Source organism: Durio zibethinus, chromosome 16 (genome assembly GCF_047325235.1).
Source record: "Durio zibethinus cultivar Kanyao isolate XHJ-2024 chromosome 16, ASM4732523v1, whole genome shotgun sequence".
Lineage (NCBI taxonomy): Eukaryota > Viridiplantae > Streptophyta > Magnoliopsida > Malvales > Malvaceae > Durio > Durio zibethinus.
Window position 1 is genome coordinate 4580146 of NC_143177.1, and position 18094 is coordinate 4598239.

The 18094-nt window shown below is 29.8% G+C and overlaps 1 protein-coding gene across 1 annotated transcript; it reads right to left on the reverse strand.

The window, feature by feature from the left end:
* Positions 1-3506: 3506 nt before the first annotated feature.
* On the reverse strand, positions 3507-17094 carry LOC111291267 (protein phosphatase 2C 70-like). The gene is made up of 12 exons (XM_089745210.1): positions 16809-17094; positions 15045-15234; positions 14006-14181; positions 13763-13921; positions 12945-13088; positions 12780-12841; positions 9679-9814; positions 9233-9327; positions 4395-4510; positions 4170-4299; positions 3849-3903; positions 3507-3739 (listed from the first exon to the last, which is right to left on the reverse strand). The coding sequence occupies exons 1-12, from the start codon at positions 16938-16940 to the stop codon at positions 3575-3577; spliced, it is 1560 nt and encodes a 519-aa protein (XP_089601336.1). The 5' UTR covers positions 16941-17094; the 3' UTR covers positions 3507-3574.
* Between the last annotated feature and the right edge of the window lie 1000 nt (positions 17095-18094).

Consider the following 18094-nt stretch of genomic DNA (forward strand, 5'->3'; position numbering starts at 1 on the left):
TTGAGAGTTGTTGAAATATAATTTTATTTTGACAAATATTTATTTTACTTTTTAACTCTCAATTAAGAAATTGGTTTGATTATCTTTAGTTACCATTATCAAACCTAGTAGTTATTGATTTGAAAAGACATTGTTGTCACTTGTTGACAATGTGTTTTAAAGCAAATTTAATATTTTCTTTTGAGGAACTTACATGTGAGGGAAAAAATATTGTTTTACACTTATCATATGTGTGAAAGTTTGAGGAATGAAGTTTTGTGCAAATAAGTAAACTATTTGTTGTATTTTTATTAGTTCAATTCTTTCCTTGAAAATCTTTCCCAAATTTTATTGGTTTACTTTTGAGAGAGAATAAAAATTTTATAGTTTTCTCTTATTTCACTTCTCTTGTTTTGAACTATATATGAATTAATTTTGAGAGTTATTTCAAAGAATGATAATATAAAAGTTTTAAAATTTTTTTATCGTTATTATTTTATTAATGCCAAGAGTATTCTTTTAAAGGAAGTGAAAATCAATAAGAGTTTCTTCTACATATGTTTTAAAGTAACAAAAACTTATAAATGCCTTAAAGTTATTGTTTTAGAGATATCATATATGTTAAGGTTAGTGAGAGTTAATAGGTTATTGGTTTAGACATGTTTTAGATATAAAATATTAGTAATTCAATTAATTCTAAATTTATTGAAAATGATCTCATATTAAAACATTGAGAATTTTGTGTTGTATGAACATATGAATATAAAAAATTGTTCATAATATATTAGTTGTAAGTCGTTTATTAAAATAACATCATGGAAGTCTAAGAACAATAGTGGCTATCATATTTGGCATGAGGATAGACAATACATAATTTTGTTGTGACTCCATTTATTATAGTGCTCATTATTTATTATTTAAAGTTTGATTAAAGCATGTTTGTGATTACTGAATAAGTAGGAGTCATTGTTATTTGATAAAATAATGATATATTTTCTTTAAATGAGGATTATGATATTACCAAGCCCATAATATAGATATCTATAAGTTTGGAAAATAGAATCTGTTAATATATTGGGTTGATTATGACAATGATACATTGTAAATTTGATTTTGAAACTATGATTTGTTTGGGTTTCTTTATTTTGTTAAATGTATCTCATGTGATTGCTAATTAATCACCTATAAGATATAGTTTGAGATGAATAAATATATGAGATACCATAAAGTTATGTGGACACAATTGTTTTATATATATATATATATATATCATACTTGTTATTTATGTATATATATGATTGCATATGCACATCTTATATTGATATATTATATTATAAAATCTCGAGACATGGTATCTATTTTAAGTATAACTTTAATGTCATTTGAGTATGTCTCATAAATGATACTAGCAAATAACTTTGAAAATAAAGAAGAGACATACAAGTACATCTAAATCCTTGGAAATTTGTTAGCAAGTTTAGAAAAATTGGCAAGATGACTGACAATAAAAATAACACATTAAGATCACATTTAGGTGTTATTGTCTTACTACACAGCCACATTAAGATTCATTGTTGGTAGAATTTCTATTACTTATAACCATGGATTGGTCTTACATCAATAAAAAGCATAATGGCTGTCATGATCCGGTATTATATGGTTTTATTAGATAAAATCATTAAGATGTTTTAAGAGCTTACTTGTTTTTTAAAACTGTGACCACATCAAAGTAAAATTGATTAGCCTGAAGTCTTATTTTTTAAATTATGTTTCTTTAAAATCAAACAACCAAATTCATATTGCCCAAGTGAAAAAATGTTATAATTTTTCATTAAGAGAACTACAATTAATTGGTGATTTTATAGTTTAATAAAATAGGTTGATAAATTTAGTCTTGATACAAGATAAGTATGAGAGTCTAAATAATTTAATGTGACAATCTAAGTGTGGGTTTTGCACATCTTATTGCATCAGTGTGGTTTAACGATTGTGTTAACCTTTGATGGGGAGGTTTTTAAGATTTTAACAAAAATTGGCTAAGATCCCATATTCACTTCTAAGTAACGGCATCTATCCATTGAAAATCGTCAATAAAAGAAGAGCAACAATGAAAACCTAATCTCTCAAGAATTGATGTTATTTCCTTTTATCATTTATAATTGTGCAAACAGATATGAAATATTATTAAATTTGATGTTTTAATATTCATATATGATTTTTTGGATTTAAGGCTATACTTACACCATTGTCATGTCAAAATTAAAAAAAATTCAAGAAAGAATTTAGAATTAGAAAAAATTCAAAAAATCAAAACATTTTCTGGCATATAGAAAAATAAAAAAACTAAAAAATTAGAAAAAAAATCCTAAAATTTTTGAAATAAATTTTAAAAATAAAAAATTTTGAAAATGTAAAAATTAAAAAATTAAAAACTAATTTTAAAAGATAAAAAAATCTAAAATATTAGAAAATCATAAAAATGTAAAAATTTATTAAAAATCCAAAATGAAAAAAACTGAAATTTTTTTAAAAAATCAAAAAATTCAAAAATATGAAAATTCAAAAATAAAAAATTCAAAAAAGCTAAAAAAATAAAAAACACTAAAAAATCCAAAAAAACTAAAAAAACTAAAAAATCTGAAAAAAAAATTGAAACACCCTAAAAATTCAAAAAGTATGAAAATTAAAAAAGTCCTAAAAAAATAAAAAATTTGTAGAATTTTCAAAAAATAAAACAGTAAAAAAGAAAATATCATAAAAGTTTTTAAAAATTAAAACAAAAAAAATCTCAAAAATAAAAATTTGAAAAAACTAATACAAAAAATGAAAATGAAGGTCGACCCTATGTGATTTTTTTTTATAATCTTTTTATTTTTGAATATCTTTTTAATATTTTATTTTTCATATTTTTTTAATAGAATTTTTTAGTTTTTAGTTTTTTTTTTATTTAGTTTTTCAGAAATTGTTTTACAATTTTTTTCATTTTTGAGTTTGCTTTTTAATTTTTTGGAAATTTTTTTTTTACTTTTCATCTTTTTAGAAAATTTTAAGATTCGTTTTTAATTTTTTAATTTGTTTTAAATTTTATGGATTTTTGTAATTTTTTAAAAAAATTTTAAATGTTTAATGCTGACATAACATAATGTAACAATGAGTGAATATTTTTGATACATATTATGATTTTATTGAGTTTTAGTGCTACATAAGCAACTTAACCAATGATAATAGTTCCGAGGATCAAAGTACTCAACGGAATAAAAATTCAAATATTTAATTACAAATTTTTATTTTTTTAGTACCGAGTTTTCAGAAAACAATGTCCATGACCAAAGAAATATTAAACCCAAATTTAAATTTGATATAATAAAAAATGAAAATCCTCTCATTGCTGACCGCGTAACAATTGTTGGGCTGACATAATCTATTAACAAGAAAGCAGGATCTCTGCAACTGCAAGGTAAGTTCAATTGAAGCAGCAATCATCACGAGGATTGCAAAATGAAAACTTGAATAGCACAGAAGCTTCAAAAAAAAAAATGATAATAAGCTTGAAATAATAAATCACAATTTCACACTAAAACCCTAGAAATTCATATTAGGAATCAACTTTACAAGATATTCTAGATCTGCTTCGTCTGTCAAAATCTAAGAAAATAATAGAGGTGTTATCCTTTGTTCGCAGTCTCCTAGCCTCATTCAACAAAACATTAGCAATCTTCTCTGCTAAATTCTCCTCATCTGTCGAAAGACTCTCCCTCGTCTGTGCAGTCCAAAAGTTCAAAAATTAGTGAATTACATTAGGTAAAAGGGAAAATTGATATGCAGCAACAAACTTGCAAGAAAGGGTATGTTATGTTTCAACATAATACCTGTTCAACTAACTGAATTGCCTTCTTAAAGCTAACAACATCCCAGAAGCCATCACTGCAATCAATGCACAAATCAGATCCGCAGTTCAACAGTGTTACCAAGAAAATGGCTAAAAAGTATAGAATACAAACAAGAGTATAACCAATTACTACTATTGAAGCATTTTTCATAACAGACAGGTCCAGAAAGGTCGACAAAACAAATGGTTTACTGACCAACCACAGTGGATCATATAAAACGAGCTAAACCAAGAAATGTAAATAAAAAAAATGGAATCTTGCTGCAAAAATTTTAACAATGGCAAAGATCAATGGAATCACCTTGCCAGTACTGCAAATGCCCCACTTGATTGATTAATATGCACAACTTGACTTATATAAGGCTCAGAACTAAAGCGTGAATCTTGCTGTTTCACAAACTTGTCTCCAAGCATCCTAGCGAGGTTCAAACCTGAAACAAGTCATCAATCATGCAATGATGTACCCTGATTTTGTGATGCTGCTGAGTCCTGACTGTAATGATTAGATACAGAAATTTGCACTTACCACATAGATGTGTTTCCCCCTCTTTTAATGGTTCCCCTATTCCTTCAATTCGGAGTCTTTCAGAATAACTAGTTATTTTATGGTCTTCTGTCATCTTAATCTGCTTACCTCCCACACTATCACATTAAAATTGTATTTGATCATAAGTACAACACTAGAGGCATCATTATGTTGACCAATTTCATTTTCAGAAACAAGTAAAACAGGATAACAAAAATTATATGAAAGAATAGAAAAATGGTAAGAAAATTCTGCAGGAGGTAAGACAGTGATATGACAGTACAACAGACTGAATTCACACTACAATGGTCATTATCATAAGTACTTCAATATAAAGTCATAATTATATGAATCAAAGACTAAAATGACAGCAATTAACACAAGTAACTTCTGACAGATGCCATTAGCTTTCTTCACAAATTCCTAACAGCAACCTATCCCATATTTTTAACTTATGAATTACAATATCACCTAAGGATAGCAGACAATTTCTCAAATACGCCTATGAATAGCCATGATCAAAGCCATTGTAATGATAACTATCGTCAATAGAACCCCATGCTACCCTGCTTGCCTAGCAGGGCTTCCTTTCAAGACTGCACATGATAGAGTTTGTTGACAGATTGTGTATCAAATCAGGATCACTTTCCTGATTTGTCGGGATTTATATTTTTGGTCTTTTATTTCTTTCTATGTTTGGATGATTATGTCCTGATTTTGTGGGTTTCTTTGTAAATAATTCCTCTATATTTGGGGATTCCTTTTTAATAAATAACACAAAGAACATTATTTTTATCTCCGTTTTTCATAGTATCAAAGCAAGGTTTGCCCTTGTTTTTTCTTTTCTAATGTCCAAAACAACCATAATTGGTGCCTCTCGAGAGAGTGGATCAGAGGTGATTTCTGAACCAATTCATACACTTACTCCGAAGTGCACAATTGCACCAAAAGGTAACTATCTCTCTGCTTTGGGTGCAAAATCAGATTCCAAGAAATTTTGGATTATGACTGGATGCCATGAATTGTTTTAAACATATAATCCATGTCCTGGAAACCTTCAGATTTGCATTGCTGATGGATCACTATCCTCCATTGCTAGAAAAGAAAACATTAAAGTTTATAATATGAAACTATTTTCAATCTTTCATGTTCCTAATTTAGCATGTAATTTAGTGTCTATTAGTAAATTGACAAAGGACTTGAATTGTGTGGCTAACTTTTATCCTTCATATAGCGAGTTTCAGGATCTACTTTCGGGGAGGATAATTGGCAATACTAAGGAGCATAAAGGCTTGTACTATCTTGAGGATCCTCAACAAGCGAATAAACAAGCTTTGGCTCTAAGTTGTGAATCTGTTTCTAGTGAAATTATGTTATGGCACAATAGATTAGGACATCCTAGTTTTCCATATCTAAAAACTCTTTTTCCTTCTCTTTTTAAGACTAAAGATGTCCATTCCTTTCATTGTGAAAATTGTCAACTTGCCAAACACACTCATGTTTCTTATCCTTGTCATCCATATAGATTTTCTAAACCTTTTTCTTTAGTTCATAGTGATATCTAGGGACCTTCACGGGAAGATGACATAACTGGAACTAGATGGTTCATAACTTTTATAGATGATCACACATGAGCTTGTTGGGTTTACTTATTAAAAGACAAGTCTGATGCTAAGGCAATTTTTCAGCAATTTCAAAAAATGATTCAAACACAATTTCAAGCTCAAATCCAAATTTTTTGCATAGACAATGGGAGGGAATACTTCAATTCAATACTTGGTGATTATTTAAAAGAAAATGAGAATTTTCACCAAAGTTCTTGTTTTATAACCTCCCAACAAAATGGGGTTGCAAAACGTAAAAATAGTCATCTATTAGAAGTTGCTCATGCTATCATGTTTACCAATAATGTTCCTAAGTTTTTTGGGGATATGCTATTTTAACATCCTCATAGTTGATGAATAGACTTCTTAGTAGAGTTCTCAATTTCAAAACACCATTGAACATGTTACTTGAATCATATCCACAAACTAGGTTGTTTAATTCTTTACCTCCAAAATTCTTTGGTTGCACATCTTTTGTTCACAATAAAAGTGCATCTCGTGGGAAACTAGAACCTAGAGCTATAAAATGTATCTTCATTGGGTACTCTCCTACTCAAAAAGGATATAAGTGCTATTGTCCATCCATGAAACAAACATTTGTCTCATTAGATGTCACATTCTTTGAAAATCAACCCTTTTACCCAAAACCAACTCTTCAAGGGGAGATACTAGGTGAAGATAGGTTTTGGGATTTTTCCATTCCACTTCCTATAACATCTGCTATTCCTATTGTGTCACCAATAGAAGCATAGTTGGAAACAAGGACAGATTCATCTATGCTTAGTCCTCAACAAAAAAACAGAGTTCCATGTTTATTCATGATGTAAACTACAGCCTCAGGAAGTACAAACTTTTGTGCCCCAGTGGCATTGTTAAGAATCTGACCTTCAAGTAAATTTTGAATAAGAAAATGTTGTGCCTATCGCACCATCACCAGTGAATACTCCATCTAATGATCTAAACATGCCTATAGCACTCAGGAAAGGTGTTAGATCGTGCACTCAACACCCGTTGTCCAATTATATATTCTACAATCATTTGTCTACTGCATTTCGTGCCATGATAAAAAAGATTGAGGTAACTAAAATCCCACAAAATATTCATCAAGCTCTAAAAATCCCAGAATGGGAAGCTGCTGTACTTGAAGAGATGAGAGCATTGAAAAGGAACAAGACGATGTTGTGGAGTTACTTAAAGGAAAATCATCAGTTGGATGTACATGGGTGTTTACTATTAAGTATAATTCAGATGGTGGAATAGAGAGACACAAGGACCGGCTTAGTTGCGAAGGGGTTTGCTCAAACTTTTGGAGTGGACTACATTGAAACGTTTGCTCCAATTGCTAAATTGAATACTATAGGGGTATTGCTTTCACTAGCTGCTAACCTTGACTAGCCATTACACCAAATGGATGTCAAGAATGCCTTTTCTTAATGGGCCGGATGAAGAAGTTTATATGGACCTGCCTCCTGTCTTTGAAGGAGGAAACAATGACATGAAGGTATGCAAACTGAAGAAGTCTCTCTATGATTTAAAACGGTCACCAAAGGCTTGGTTTGATCGCTTTGCAAAGTTAGTAAGGAGACAATGATTTAGCCAAGGACAAACTGATCATACTTTTTTTTTTCAAACACTCACAACATGAAAACAAGACTATTTTGATCATTTATGTTGATGATATTATATTGACAAGTGATGACACTGAAGAAATAGATAGGCTAAAGAAGACTCTTGGTAAAGAATTTGAACTTAAAAATCTTGGACAACTAAAATACTTTGTAGGGATGGAAGTTGCAAGGAACAATAACAGCACTGTTGTTTCCCAAAAGAAATATACGATTGATCTCTTGAAGGAGATTGGTATGCCTGGCTATAAGCTAGTTGATACACCTATAGATCCTAATGTGAAACTTGGAAAGAAAGGAGGAATTCCAATAGATAGGGGGAGATATCAATGAAAAGTTGGAAAGCTGATTTACTTGTCTCATACAAGACTTGATATTGCCTCTGTAGTTAGTGTAGTAAGTTAGTACATGCACTGTCCATTTGCGGAGCATCTTGAAGCTGTGTATTGAATCTTAAGGTATTTGAAGGCCACATCTGGTAAATGTTTGTTGTTTAACAAGAATAAACAAAGAAATGTGGAAGCATTTACAGATGCAGATTGGGCAAGATCAATTGAAGACAGAAAATCCACCTCTGGCTATTGTACGAAGGTTTGGGGTAATCTTGTCACATGGAAGAGCAAGAAACAGTCTGTTGTTACTCGAAGTAATGCAGAAGCTAAATTTAAAGCTCCTGCGCAAGGAACTTATGAACTTATCTGGCTAAAGAAACTTTTGGGAGAATTGAAAATGACAGCTGAATACCCTATGAAACTGCATTGTGATAACAAGGCTGCTATAAGTATTGCTCATAACCCAGTGCATCATGATCGAACAAAGCATGTTGAAGTTGATAGGCTTTATCAAAGAGAAGATTAATATGGGAGTGATCTGTACGGCCTATATTCCTACAAAGTAACAAGTAGCTGATCTGGGTATTGTACGAAGGTTTGGGGTAATCTTGTCACATGGAAGAGCAAGAAACAGTTTGTTGTTGCTCGAAGTAATGCAGAAGCTAAATTTAAAGCTCCTGCGCAAGGAACTTGTGAACTTATCTGGCTAAAGAAACTTTTGGGAGAATTGAAAATGACAGCTGAATACCCTATGAAACTGCATTGTGATAACAAGGCTGCCATAAGTATTGCTCATAACCCATTGCATCATGATCGAACAAAGCATGTTGAAGTTGATAGGCTTTATCAAAGAGAAGATTAATATGGGAGTGATCTGCAAGACCTATATTCCTACAAAGTAACAAGTAGCTGATATCCTAACAAAGGGACTACATAAACCAAGCTTGAGACTCTTGTTGACAAGCTGAAAATGATAAATATCTATTCTCCAGCTCAAGGGGGAGTGTTGACAGATTATGTATCAAATCAGGATCAATTTCCAGATTTGCTGGGATTTATGTTTTTAGTCTTTTATTTCTTTCTATGTTTGGATGATTACGTCATATTTTTGTGGGTTTCTTCGTTCATAATTCCTCTATATATTTGGGGATTCCATTTTAATAAAATAACACTCAAAGAACAATATTTTTATCTCTGTTTATCAGACTTTGATCATAAAATATTATGATAACCCTACAGATCCGACTACTTGGAACCATAAGAATGGAAACACATACTTCATAAGACAAGCTGAGTCTCCAACATTAGCACATTGTGCAAAGAAATTTTCATCACCATCAGCCCAGACCAGAAGCACCGTTGCAGTGCAACCCTGCAACGAAGTAATTATTACGATAAGGAAACCAACAACTTCAATGAAGGCAGAAGAAAGAGGACACATAATTGAAATAAACCATTAAATTATAGTGAAGACCAAAAAAGAACATGTAAAGTCAAAGGAAAAAAAATGCAATAGCCTGCATAAGAAGATTGTGATTCAACAAGAAAGATCAGCAGCATATGTACAAATTAATACTAAAATAAAACAAGAAATACAATACACAAAGGACCTTAAGATATGTAAAAGCATTCCAGTGCACCATGAGAGATTTACCAACTAAACAACAATGAAAATGCATATAGAAGGTGGACAAAGAGAAGAAAAAATACGTGAGGGAAAAACCTCATAATAGTTATTCATGCACGCTTCTGTTTGAGAGACTGCATCTCTAAGAACATCTGAGGCATCACATTGTGACAAGACCCTCTCTCTTTTTACAGAATCAGATAAAATGGTAGCAACCTTCTCAGGCAGAATCCTGGACATCAAATTCTTGAAACTTCAGGAAAATAGTTATGTAAAAATCAATATATCAGCTAAAAGGCAGAACTGCTAGTTTTTTTCAGATTTGAAACCTTAAATCTGAAACTCAAAGCTTCATATTACAATGACAGAGCAATTCTGGCCTTCAATATGGTAGTTGCCAATTTAGAAGAAGCACAAGACAACAGAAAAGAACTTGTTTCTTGACAAATATATAAATATATATATGTATCTCAACAAAAGAGAACAAAAGAAAACAGAAGCTAAATGATATGATGATGATGATATCTATTTCGTGTCACCATGATATTCCATCCGCTTGTTAACTTATACACAAAAGCTCTCTCCATTATGTTTATAAGTCTCCAATGTCCCATTCAGCACTATAGTATTCCAATAATTCTTCCCCGCTTTTTTACTGAGTATTCCACTTCCCTTTCACTTTTCTAAACAGTTCCCATGAAAAATACAGTGAAAAATTCTAATTTTTCAAATTTCCACCATTCAGTTAATATTCTAGCACCATTTATAATATTGATCATCCATGATCATATGAACAGGTAAAGTGCACTGATAGTCCCAAACTTTTCATTTGGATTCCATTTTGATCCTTAATTTTTAAATTACTTCATGATAATTTCAAACATTTTTTAAAAGGATACCAATATGGTCCTGCATAAAAATAAGAAGGAATTACAATTCAGGATAATGGATTCAGATTTATTACTCTTTACAATGATATTAAAATGTATTTATTAAAAATAAAATAAAATTTATAAAATTTTTTAGAAGGAAACAAAAGTATAAATTTTTCCTTGATTTTAAAAATTTAACTTAAAATCAGAAATAAAATGATACTTTAGTTTTTTTCAGAATAATTATAAAAATTTTATTTTTTTCTAGTATATACATTTAGTATGATAACAAAAGGTAATAATTTTGGGTCCATTATCATTATTTTATTTCTTTTTTATTTTATTTTATTAAACTTTATTTCCCCAATTTTATAAATTTTAATAATATAAAATTAAATCCTATTAAAAATAAAGCTAAAAATTATTTTTAACAAAAAAAAATCAAAATAATTTAAATAAATTTATTAGAAAAAAAATAAAAATTTTAGAAGGAGACAAAATTATCATTTTTTCCCTTGATTTTAAAAATTAAACTTAAAATCAAAGGCAAAAATGGCACCTTATTTTCCTTTGTAATAATTATAAAAATTTATGTTTTTAATAAATTCATTTTTTTATAATAACAAAGAGTAATAATTCTAGATCCATTACCTTGATTATATTTCTTTTTATTTTATTTTTAAATTTTATTTCCTTAATATTTAATTTTGATAAAAAAATAAAATTAAATCCATTTAAAAATAAAGTTTGAAATTATTTTTAATAAAAAAAATGAAACATATCCAAATAATTTCGACTTTTCGGTTGTTGACATTTATTTTCTCAAAAAAATAAAAAGTTTGTATATAATAAAGGATTTTACATTCTAGCTATAATTTTAAACTTAAACAACAAGGGACTCATGCTCATTTGCTAGGTGATCTTAAATGAATTACTTATAATTAAATATTCCTCAAGAGATTATAATAGTAAATAAGTTTATTGTGTTAGGTTCACATAATTTTAAAGAGTTTTAAATTATACCAATAATAATTTACAAAAAGTATTTTCTAAAATTCTTAATTATTATTTACTTCTATTTAATTAAGTGTTAAAACATTATTTGTGTATGTTTCATTTCTTTCTTCTTTAAAAAAATTGTAGCTTTATTTGTAAGAGAATTTAATTTTATATTCTTTGATCAAAATTTATAAATATAGGGAAAATAAATTTTGATAAAATAAGAATAAAGAAAGGAAATAAAATCATGGACCCAAAATTATTATTTTTTTACTATCATATTAAAATGTATTTATTAGAAAAAAAATAAAATTATTAAAAAGAAAACTAAAATACAATTTTATACCTAATTTTCAGCTGAATTTTGAAAACTAAGGGCAAAAATGATAGTTTTATTTCATTTTTAAAAATTTCAAAAGTTTTATTTATTTTCTAATAAATATATTTTAGTATGATAGCAAAAAATAATAATTCTAGATTTATTACTTTAAATTGTAGTTTTCTCTTATTTTTATGCAAAATTTGATTAAAGAACCACATTGACACCATTTTAAAAGGTTTGGGATTATTATGGAATAATTTAAATATTAGGGATCAAAGTGAAACCTAATAAGAGGTTTGGGACTACAAATGCACTTTACCCTCGTATTAACACTAGACTGCCAATTGTTTACTAAAAATGAAAGAATAAAACAGAAACATGTAGGCTAATGTAGGAAGATGATGGTTGGAAATGTCAGCTACCAAGCGGTCTAGCTATCATGGAAGAGAAAGGTACAGGAAGGAGAAAGAAACCTGTTATGAAGAGTGCTCAAAGTTATACTATAAAATAAGAGAATTCTCAAAAACTAATGATCTATCATATGGTTAGAAGGCATTTATGAGTGAAAAATGTTGTGGTTCAATGGGTGGAGTTTGTCTAGTCTGATACTTTCTTTTACACTAACTATTATGTCATAACAGCAAAAGGCATTAACAAATCAAGGACAAGAATATATAACAATATTATATGAATAAATCAAGCCAACAATAAGTCATACCAATTATTATATCAGAAGATCATGAAATCATACTATCTGAGTTTAAAGAAATGCAACAAAATACAGAAACACAGATGGGAAAAGATTCATATTACTTTGTGACAAGATTTGAAGACAATGATACACTTTGCTAAGCATGATTAAGGACTATGATACACTTTACAAAGCCTGATAAAGAATACATGCAAAGAAAAGGTTTCTCTGATCATTAATCAAATATGAGGCATAGGTATCAACTACAAACCTTGGCAAGAAAGCACACTGAAGATGGAATAGGAATACTTACTTGCTCGCAGATTTGGCCGCCTCAAAACCACCATGACCATCACAGATACCAAACACTCCAAACTGAAATGTTAGCATGAATATCAGATTCATTGCTTTTGGTAGAAGAAGAAAAATATCAAGAACTTGAAAACCTTAAAACCTAAAAAACTTAAAACTTGAAAACCTGATCAATGCCAGGAAGAGGCCATTGATAATAGCAAACATCTTCCATAGGAAGCTTCTTCCCTCCTCGACGCAATGACATAGGGTCTGAAGTCATACCAACTCCAAAAGGAACCAAGCACTCATTTTGGGATGAAATATGAACCTGTTACAGAAGAAAAAAAACAATCAATCGGCTAATTTAGCTGCAAATCCAACATCGCCATGCATGTTGGCCAAAAAAAAAACATTGCCATGCATTACGAACAGAAATGTACATTTTATTATCTAAAATGAGCACATAAAAGAAATTACTTAACAACAAAAGACCATTACAAAACTAAAGCAGTTAACCAAACAATCATGTCTACAATCCCATTAAACCATAGAGGACTTTATCTTATGGTCAACAGCCTATCAATAGTTAATTGAACACAAGCAAATGAGAGTTCCCTGAGAATAAATTAAAAATATTGGACAACGGGCACAAAGGTTATGTATTTTTAGAATGTCAAAAATGGATGTTGCTTGTGGCATATAACACTATATCTTAAAAGGTATTTTGCATAAGTTGGATAATCCTGACAGTTAGAGTATACAAAGGACAAGTAGATATCAGTTCTAAACTCATGTCCTCTGATTATTAGAATCTTATCAAATTGCTGACTAAGAAAATATTACCAAAATGCAAATAATTCTATATTGTGGAGAAGTGAATAAAGAAAATCTCCGGTTCATGTAAAATCCAGTACATATGAACATAATAGAATTTACCAAGAAATTTTGATATTTTCAGAAGCAAAAGTATTACAAAGTAAATGAAAAAGTAGATTGATTTACATATATGTTTGAGGTCATGCCAAGTGTTATTGTGTCTCCAGTTGCAAGTTCCATTGGGTAACTCCAATGCCTACTTCCAGAATCAGGATGATTAATTGGCTGAGAATTCAACAGAGTTCCATTGAGGCTACCCATGTCTACCAGCTCCCATTTCAATTTCTACAAGAGTCCATACATATTCAAAACGGTTAGTGTCTCATATCTACATCATGCAACCAAATCATACAACTTAGAAGAAGTTACATTTGAATTCCAATTTATCATTGCATGCTTTCCAGAAACCTCTGAATCCTTCAATAATAAATCACTTGGAGAAACTCTGCCAAGGGTCAATGGTAGCCTTGAAGTGCTTGTTGACTGCACAGAACAAAGAAGTCCACAAGAAGGACCCGATACAACCTCGAGAGAGAGGCAACTTCCTGCAATTCTAACAGAAAGATATAATTACATGCTTTACACATTCAGTCAAATAGAAAAAGTGCAATACATGTTAAACTCTTTATAGAAATGAGAGAAAAAGGAAATTACTTTGATCATTGATAGCCTTGGGCAAAAACTCTGGATAGGGGTGACGAAAAACTGAAAATACCAAAAACAGATTCGAAACCCTAGTGTTCGATTCAATTCGGGTCGGTTTTTTTCTTATTCAGTTCGGATTAAGTTATGACATTAAATGCATATATTAGGTTCGGATCAGATTTCGGATTGAAAGTGAAAAACCGAAAAAAGACTGAACCAAACTAAATTATATATTTTTATTAGTTTTTATATATTTTTAAAATTTTTATTAAAAAATAATTATTTTATATAAAAAACTATTTAAATATATTAAAAATTCTTATTAAAATGATATATGAAAATAAAAAATAAAATTTAAAAACCAATAAATTGAACTGAGCCGATAAAATTCAGTTCGGATCGGGTTTTAAAAATTCATAATACTATACATTATCTGAAAAAACCGAATCGAATCCGATCCAATCTAAACCAGTTTCACCCCTAACTCTGGTATTCTAACATTTTGCACACCAAATTTCAAGTTTTGACTTTGATCATCTACTCTACCATGTTTTTGCGCTTCAACTATGTGCTCCGTCACCAATGAATGCTTTAGTGTCTGACCAACCAAAAATATCATCTAAAGGATCAGATATTACAGCTAGAACTAGGCTATCACCCGTGCAAATTAAATCATTAGCAGTTGGATTTGCTGTCTCAGGAGAATAGTTAATGCATAACTATAAAGAGAAAACAACAAAAGATGGATGCATAAAGTTAATACCATGAGCCAAATGGGGAGATGCAGGGGGAAGATGCTGTTTGTGAACAGGTCCCTGAGTATGAGGTGAGGGAAGAAGAGCTTCATTTTGGTGATATGCTCCCTCTAAATCATAATCTCTTGTCAAATCAATGTTTTGATCTTGAGCTAGATCTACTTCATCTGATACTAGAGGCCTCTCCAAGTCAACAACCTACAAATCAATGTACACTCTCAAAATATAAGAGGATCACAGAAGTTTCAAACAGAAACAAATCTGCAACACTTTCCATGAATTTCTCTTGACCAAATGGAAGGACTAGAACAAATATACACAAATGTTATCACAAGTTTTGCATTTATACACAAATATACCCAAACAACAAATACACACAAATGTTATCACATGCAGAGTTTAAAGAAAGATCCCAAATTTTGCTTCTATCACATGCATTTAAATCGTGTTTGGACTGATAGGAGAAAAGTTAAAAGAAGAGAAAAAGAGAGAATTCCTTTAAATTGGAATTTAAATTCAATATTGTTTTTTGGGTATATGATAGAAGGAATGAAGAGGAAGATCAGAAAATTATGTGATTTAGGATTATTGTTCCATGTTTATTTGGGAAAAAGCTAAAATATTTGGAAAACTAGTCTTTTCATTTACTACCAAATTTCTCACTCAGATTCAAAAAAATGAGTTATAAGATAATTGTAAATGATAATTAAGTTATCCTCTTTTCTCTCTGGATTTTTCCATCCAAAGAAGACAAATCAACAAAGGTCTTGTTGACTAGTGGCCCAAGCGCACTTCTTAAAGCTAATGTTGAAGAAATATTTTCATTCAATGCATCGAAAATCAAAAGCATTCACTCTCAACTACTACAATGGATGCACATATATATATTTCTAAAGTTGGAAGCATAAGAGGGTGCCCTTAGTATAGGGCATTCATTAGCATCTATTCCAAGCAAATAAGGATTAAGCCGTCAATCATTGTTGACTCACTCAGAAAAGATTTCATGAATCTCTGAGCAGATTTCCTACCACATTAAATCCACTAAACTACATGCCATAGCCGATATTCATGATTGAAATCCACATTTCAAACAGCTAGTAAACAACAGACCACATATTAAATGCCATATCTGATATTCATGATTCAAATTCACATTTCAAACAGCTAATATAAAATGGACTACATGTTACGCCCCCAATCAGCTTTTGATCCACTTGAAAATCAGTTACTCCTCTAGCATCAATATAAAATCTACCTGCACTAAGTAAAGAAAAAGGGAAAAAAATGAAATGCATCTCCCCAATTTCACGAATCAAGCAAAGCTGCACTGCATGTTCACTGATTTCAACAGACTGAAAGCTGAACCACAAATAAAAACAACCTATCATATCAGAGTCCATTTCAGTTCAATCACAACATTACCAATTAAAATCGCTGCATCAATTCATTGCACATAAAATAGCTAATATATGAATCAACCTAAAACTCTTCAAGTAAATCAGTCTCGAAATTAACTGGGAAAAAAAAAACTTGTAACTACCAGAAATCAATAAAATATGTATTAACAAATTAAACCTAAAAAAATGGAGCACCACCTGAGCTCAAAAGGAGATGATCCGCAATCACAAATTTACAATCAAACCTAAATCAGTGCTCGTGAAATAGATTTCTCTCGTAAACCAACGAAAATTGCTCTAAGTAAAAAATAAATCAAAATCGTAAAAAAAAATAAAAAGAGGAAAGATGATTTGATGAAGGAAATGAAAGGGTACCTTGATGGTGGGAAAGCGAGTGGAGGAAGAGAAGAAGCGCCATGGCTTGAAGGCGAAGAGGATGACGATGATGATAAGGAGCAACATAAGAAGGAGGAGGGTGAGAACTACAATGCTTTCTAGCATCGCCATCGTGTTGCTCGCTCTCTCTCCTCTCAGAGAAAGATTTCAGATTGGGCTCCCTCTTTGCCAGAACCTCGCTCTGAATTGGCTGCACCTCATTTTCCCCCAATTTTTCTTTTCATTTTTTAGTTATTAATTTATAAATTTCTTTTAAATTCATAAATTATTATGCTGATGAAATTTAGTAAAAGAATATATAAACGGATACTGTACGGGGATTTTCTGATGACTTGTGTATGTATGCCACGTGGCAACGTACATGAATTTTTTATTTATTCAAATTAATTAAAATATTATACAAGTTGGGAATGAGATAACGATGATGGTACATGTACCAACCGATTTGGTATTTATATTTTGAGAAATTTTATTTACATCTCCTTTATTATTTTTAATAATATACTTTTAAATATATTATAAATTTAAAACTTAATTTTTTATTTTTATTAAAATACTTCCATTCTTTTTTTTTATCATTTTGTTCTTCAATTTTTACTTTTCAATAAAAAATTTTTAATCCATTAAATTAATCTCAAATCACTTGTATTTTTTAATTTTTTAATGATTAAATATAAGATTTTATCTTATTTTTTATTGATTTTAGTTGAATTGTGGTTGAAATCATGTAAATATAAGTTAGAATTTACGGTAGAATTTAAGTTAAATTAAGCTTATCGAAAATGGATATTCAAAAAACTTTAAAGAGTTTTAAAAATTTATTTTCGAAAAACTTCAATAATTCTCAGATATTTACTTCTGAGAAATTTTAAAACTTCAAAAATATCCATTTTCGAAAATTTTCAAGAATCATTGAAACTTTTCGAAAATAAATTTTTGAAAAACCTTAGAATTTCTCGGATATCTATTTTTGAAAAATCTTAAAATATTTATTTTTAAAAACTTTTAAGAACTTGTGGAAGTGGATTTCTTATTTTTAATCACTAGAAACCTTACTCAAACAGTTTTATATCTTATGAGTTGTTTTAGAATGACTTAATTGAAAATATACAAGTTTATATGTCCATTTACTTGATTATATATGTGAATAAAACTGAAATAGATGTTTTTAAATATGCATGACACAAACTTTTTTTTTTTTTTTTTGAGATTCTAAAAAACCAAAAACACCATTTTTTTTATTTTTGGATAAACAAAATCATGTT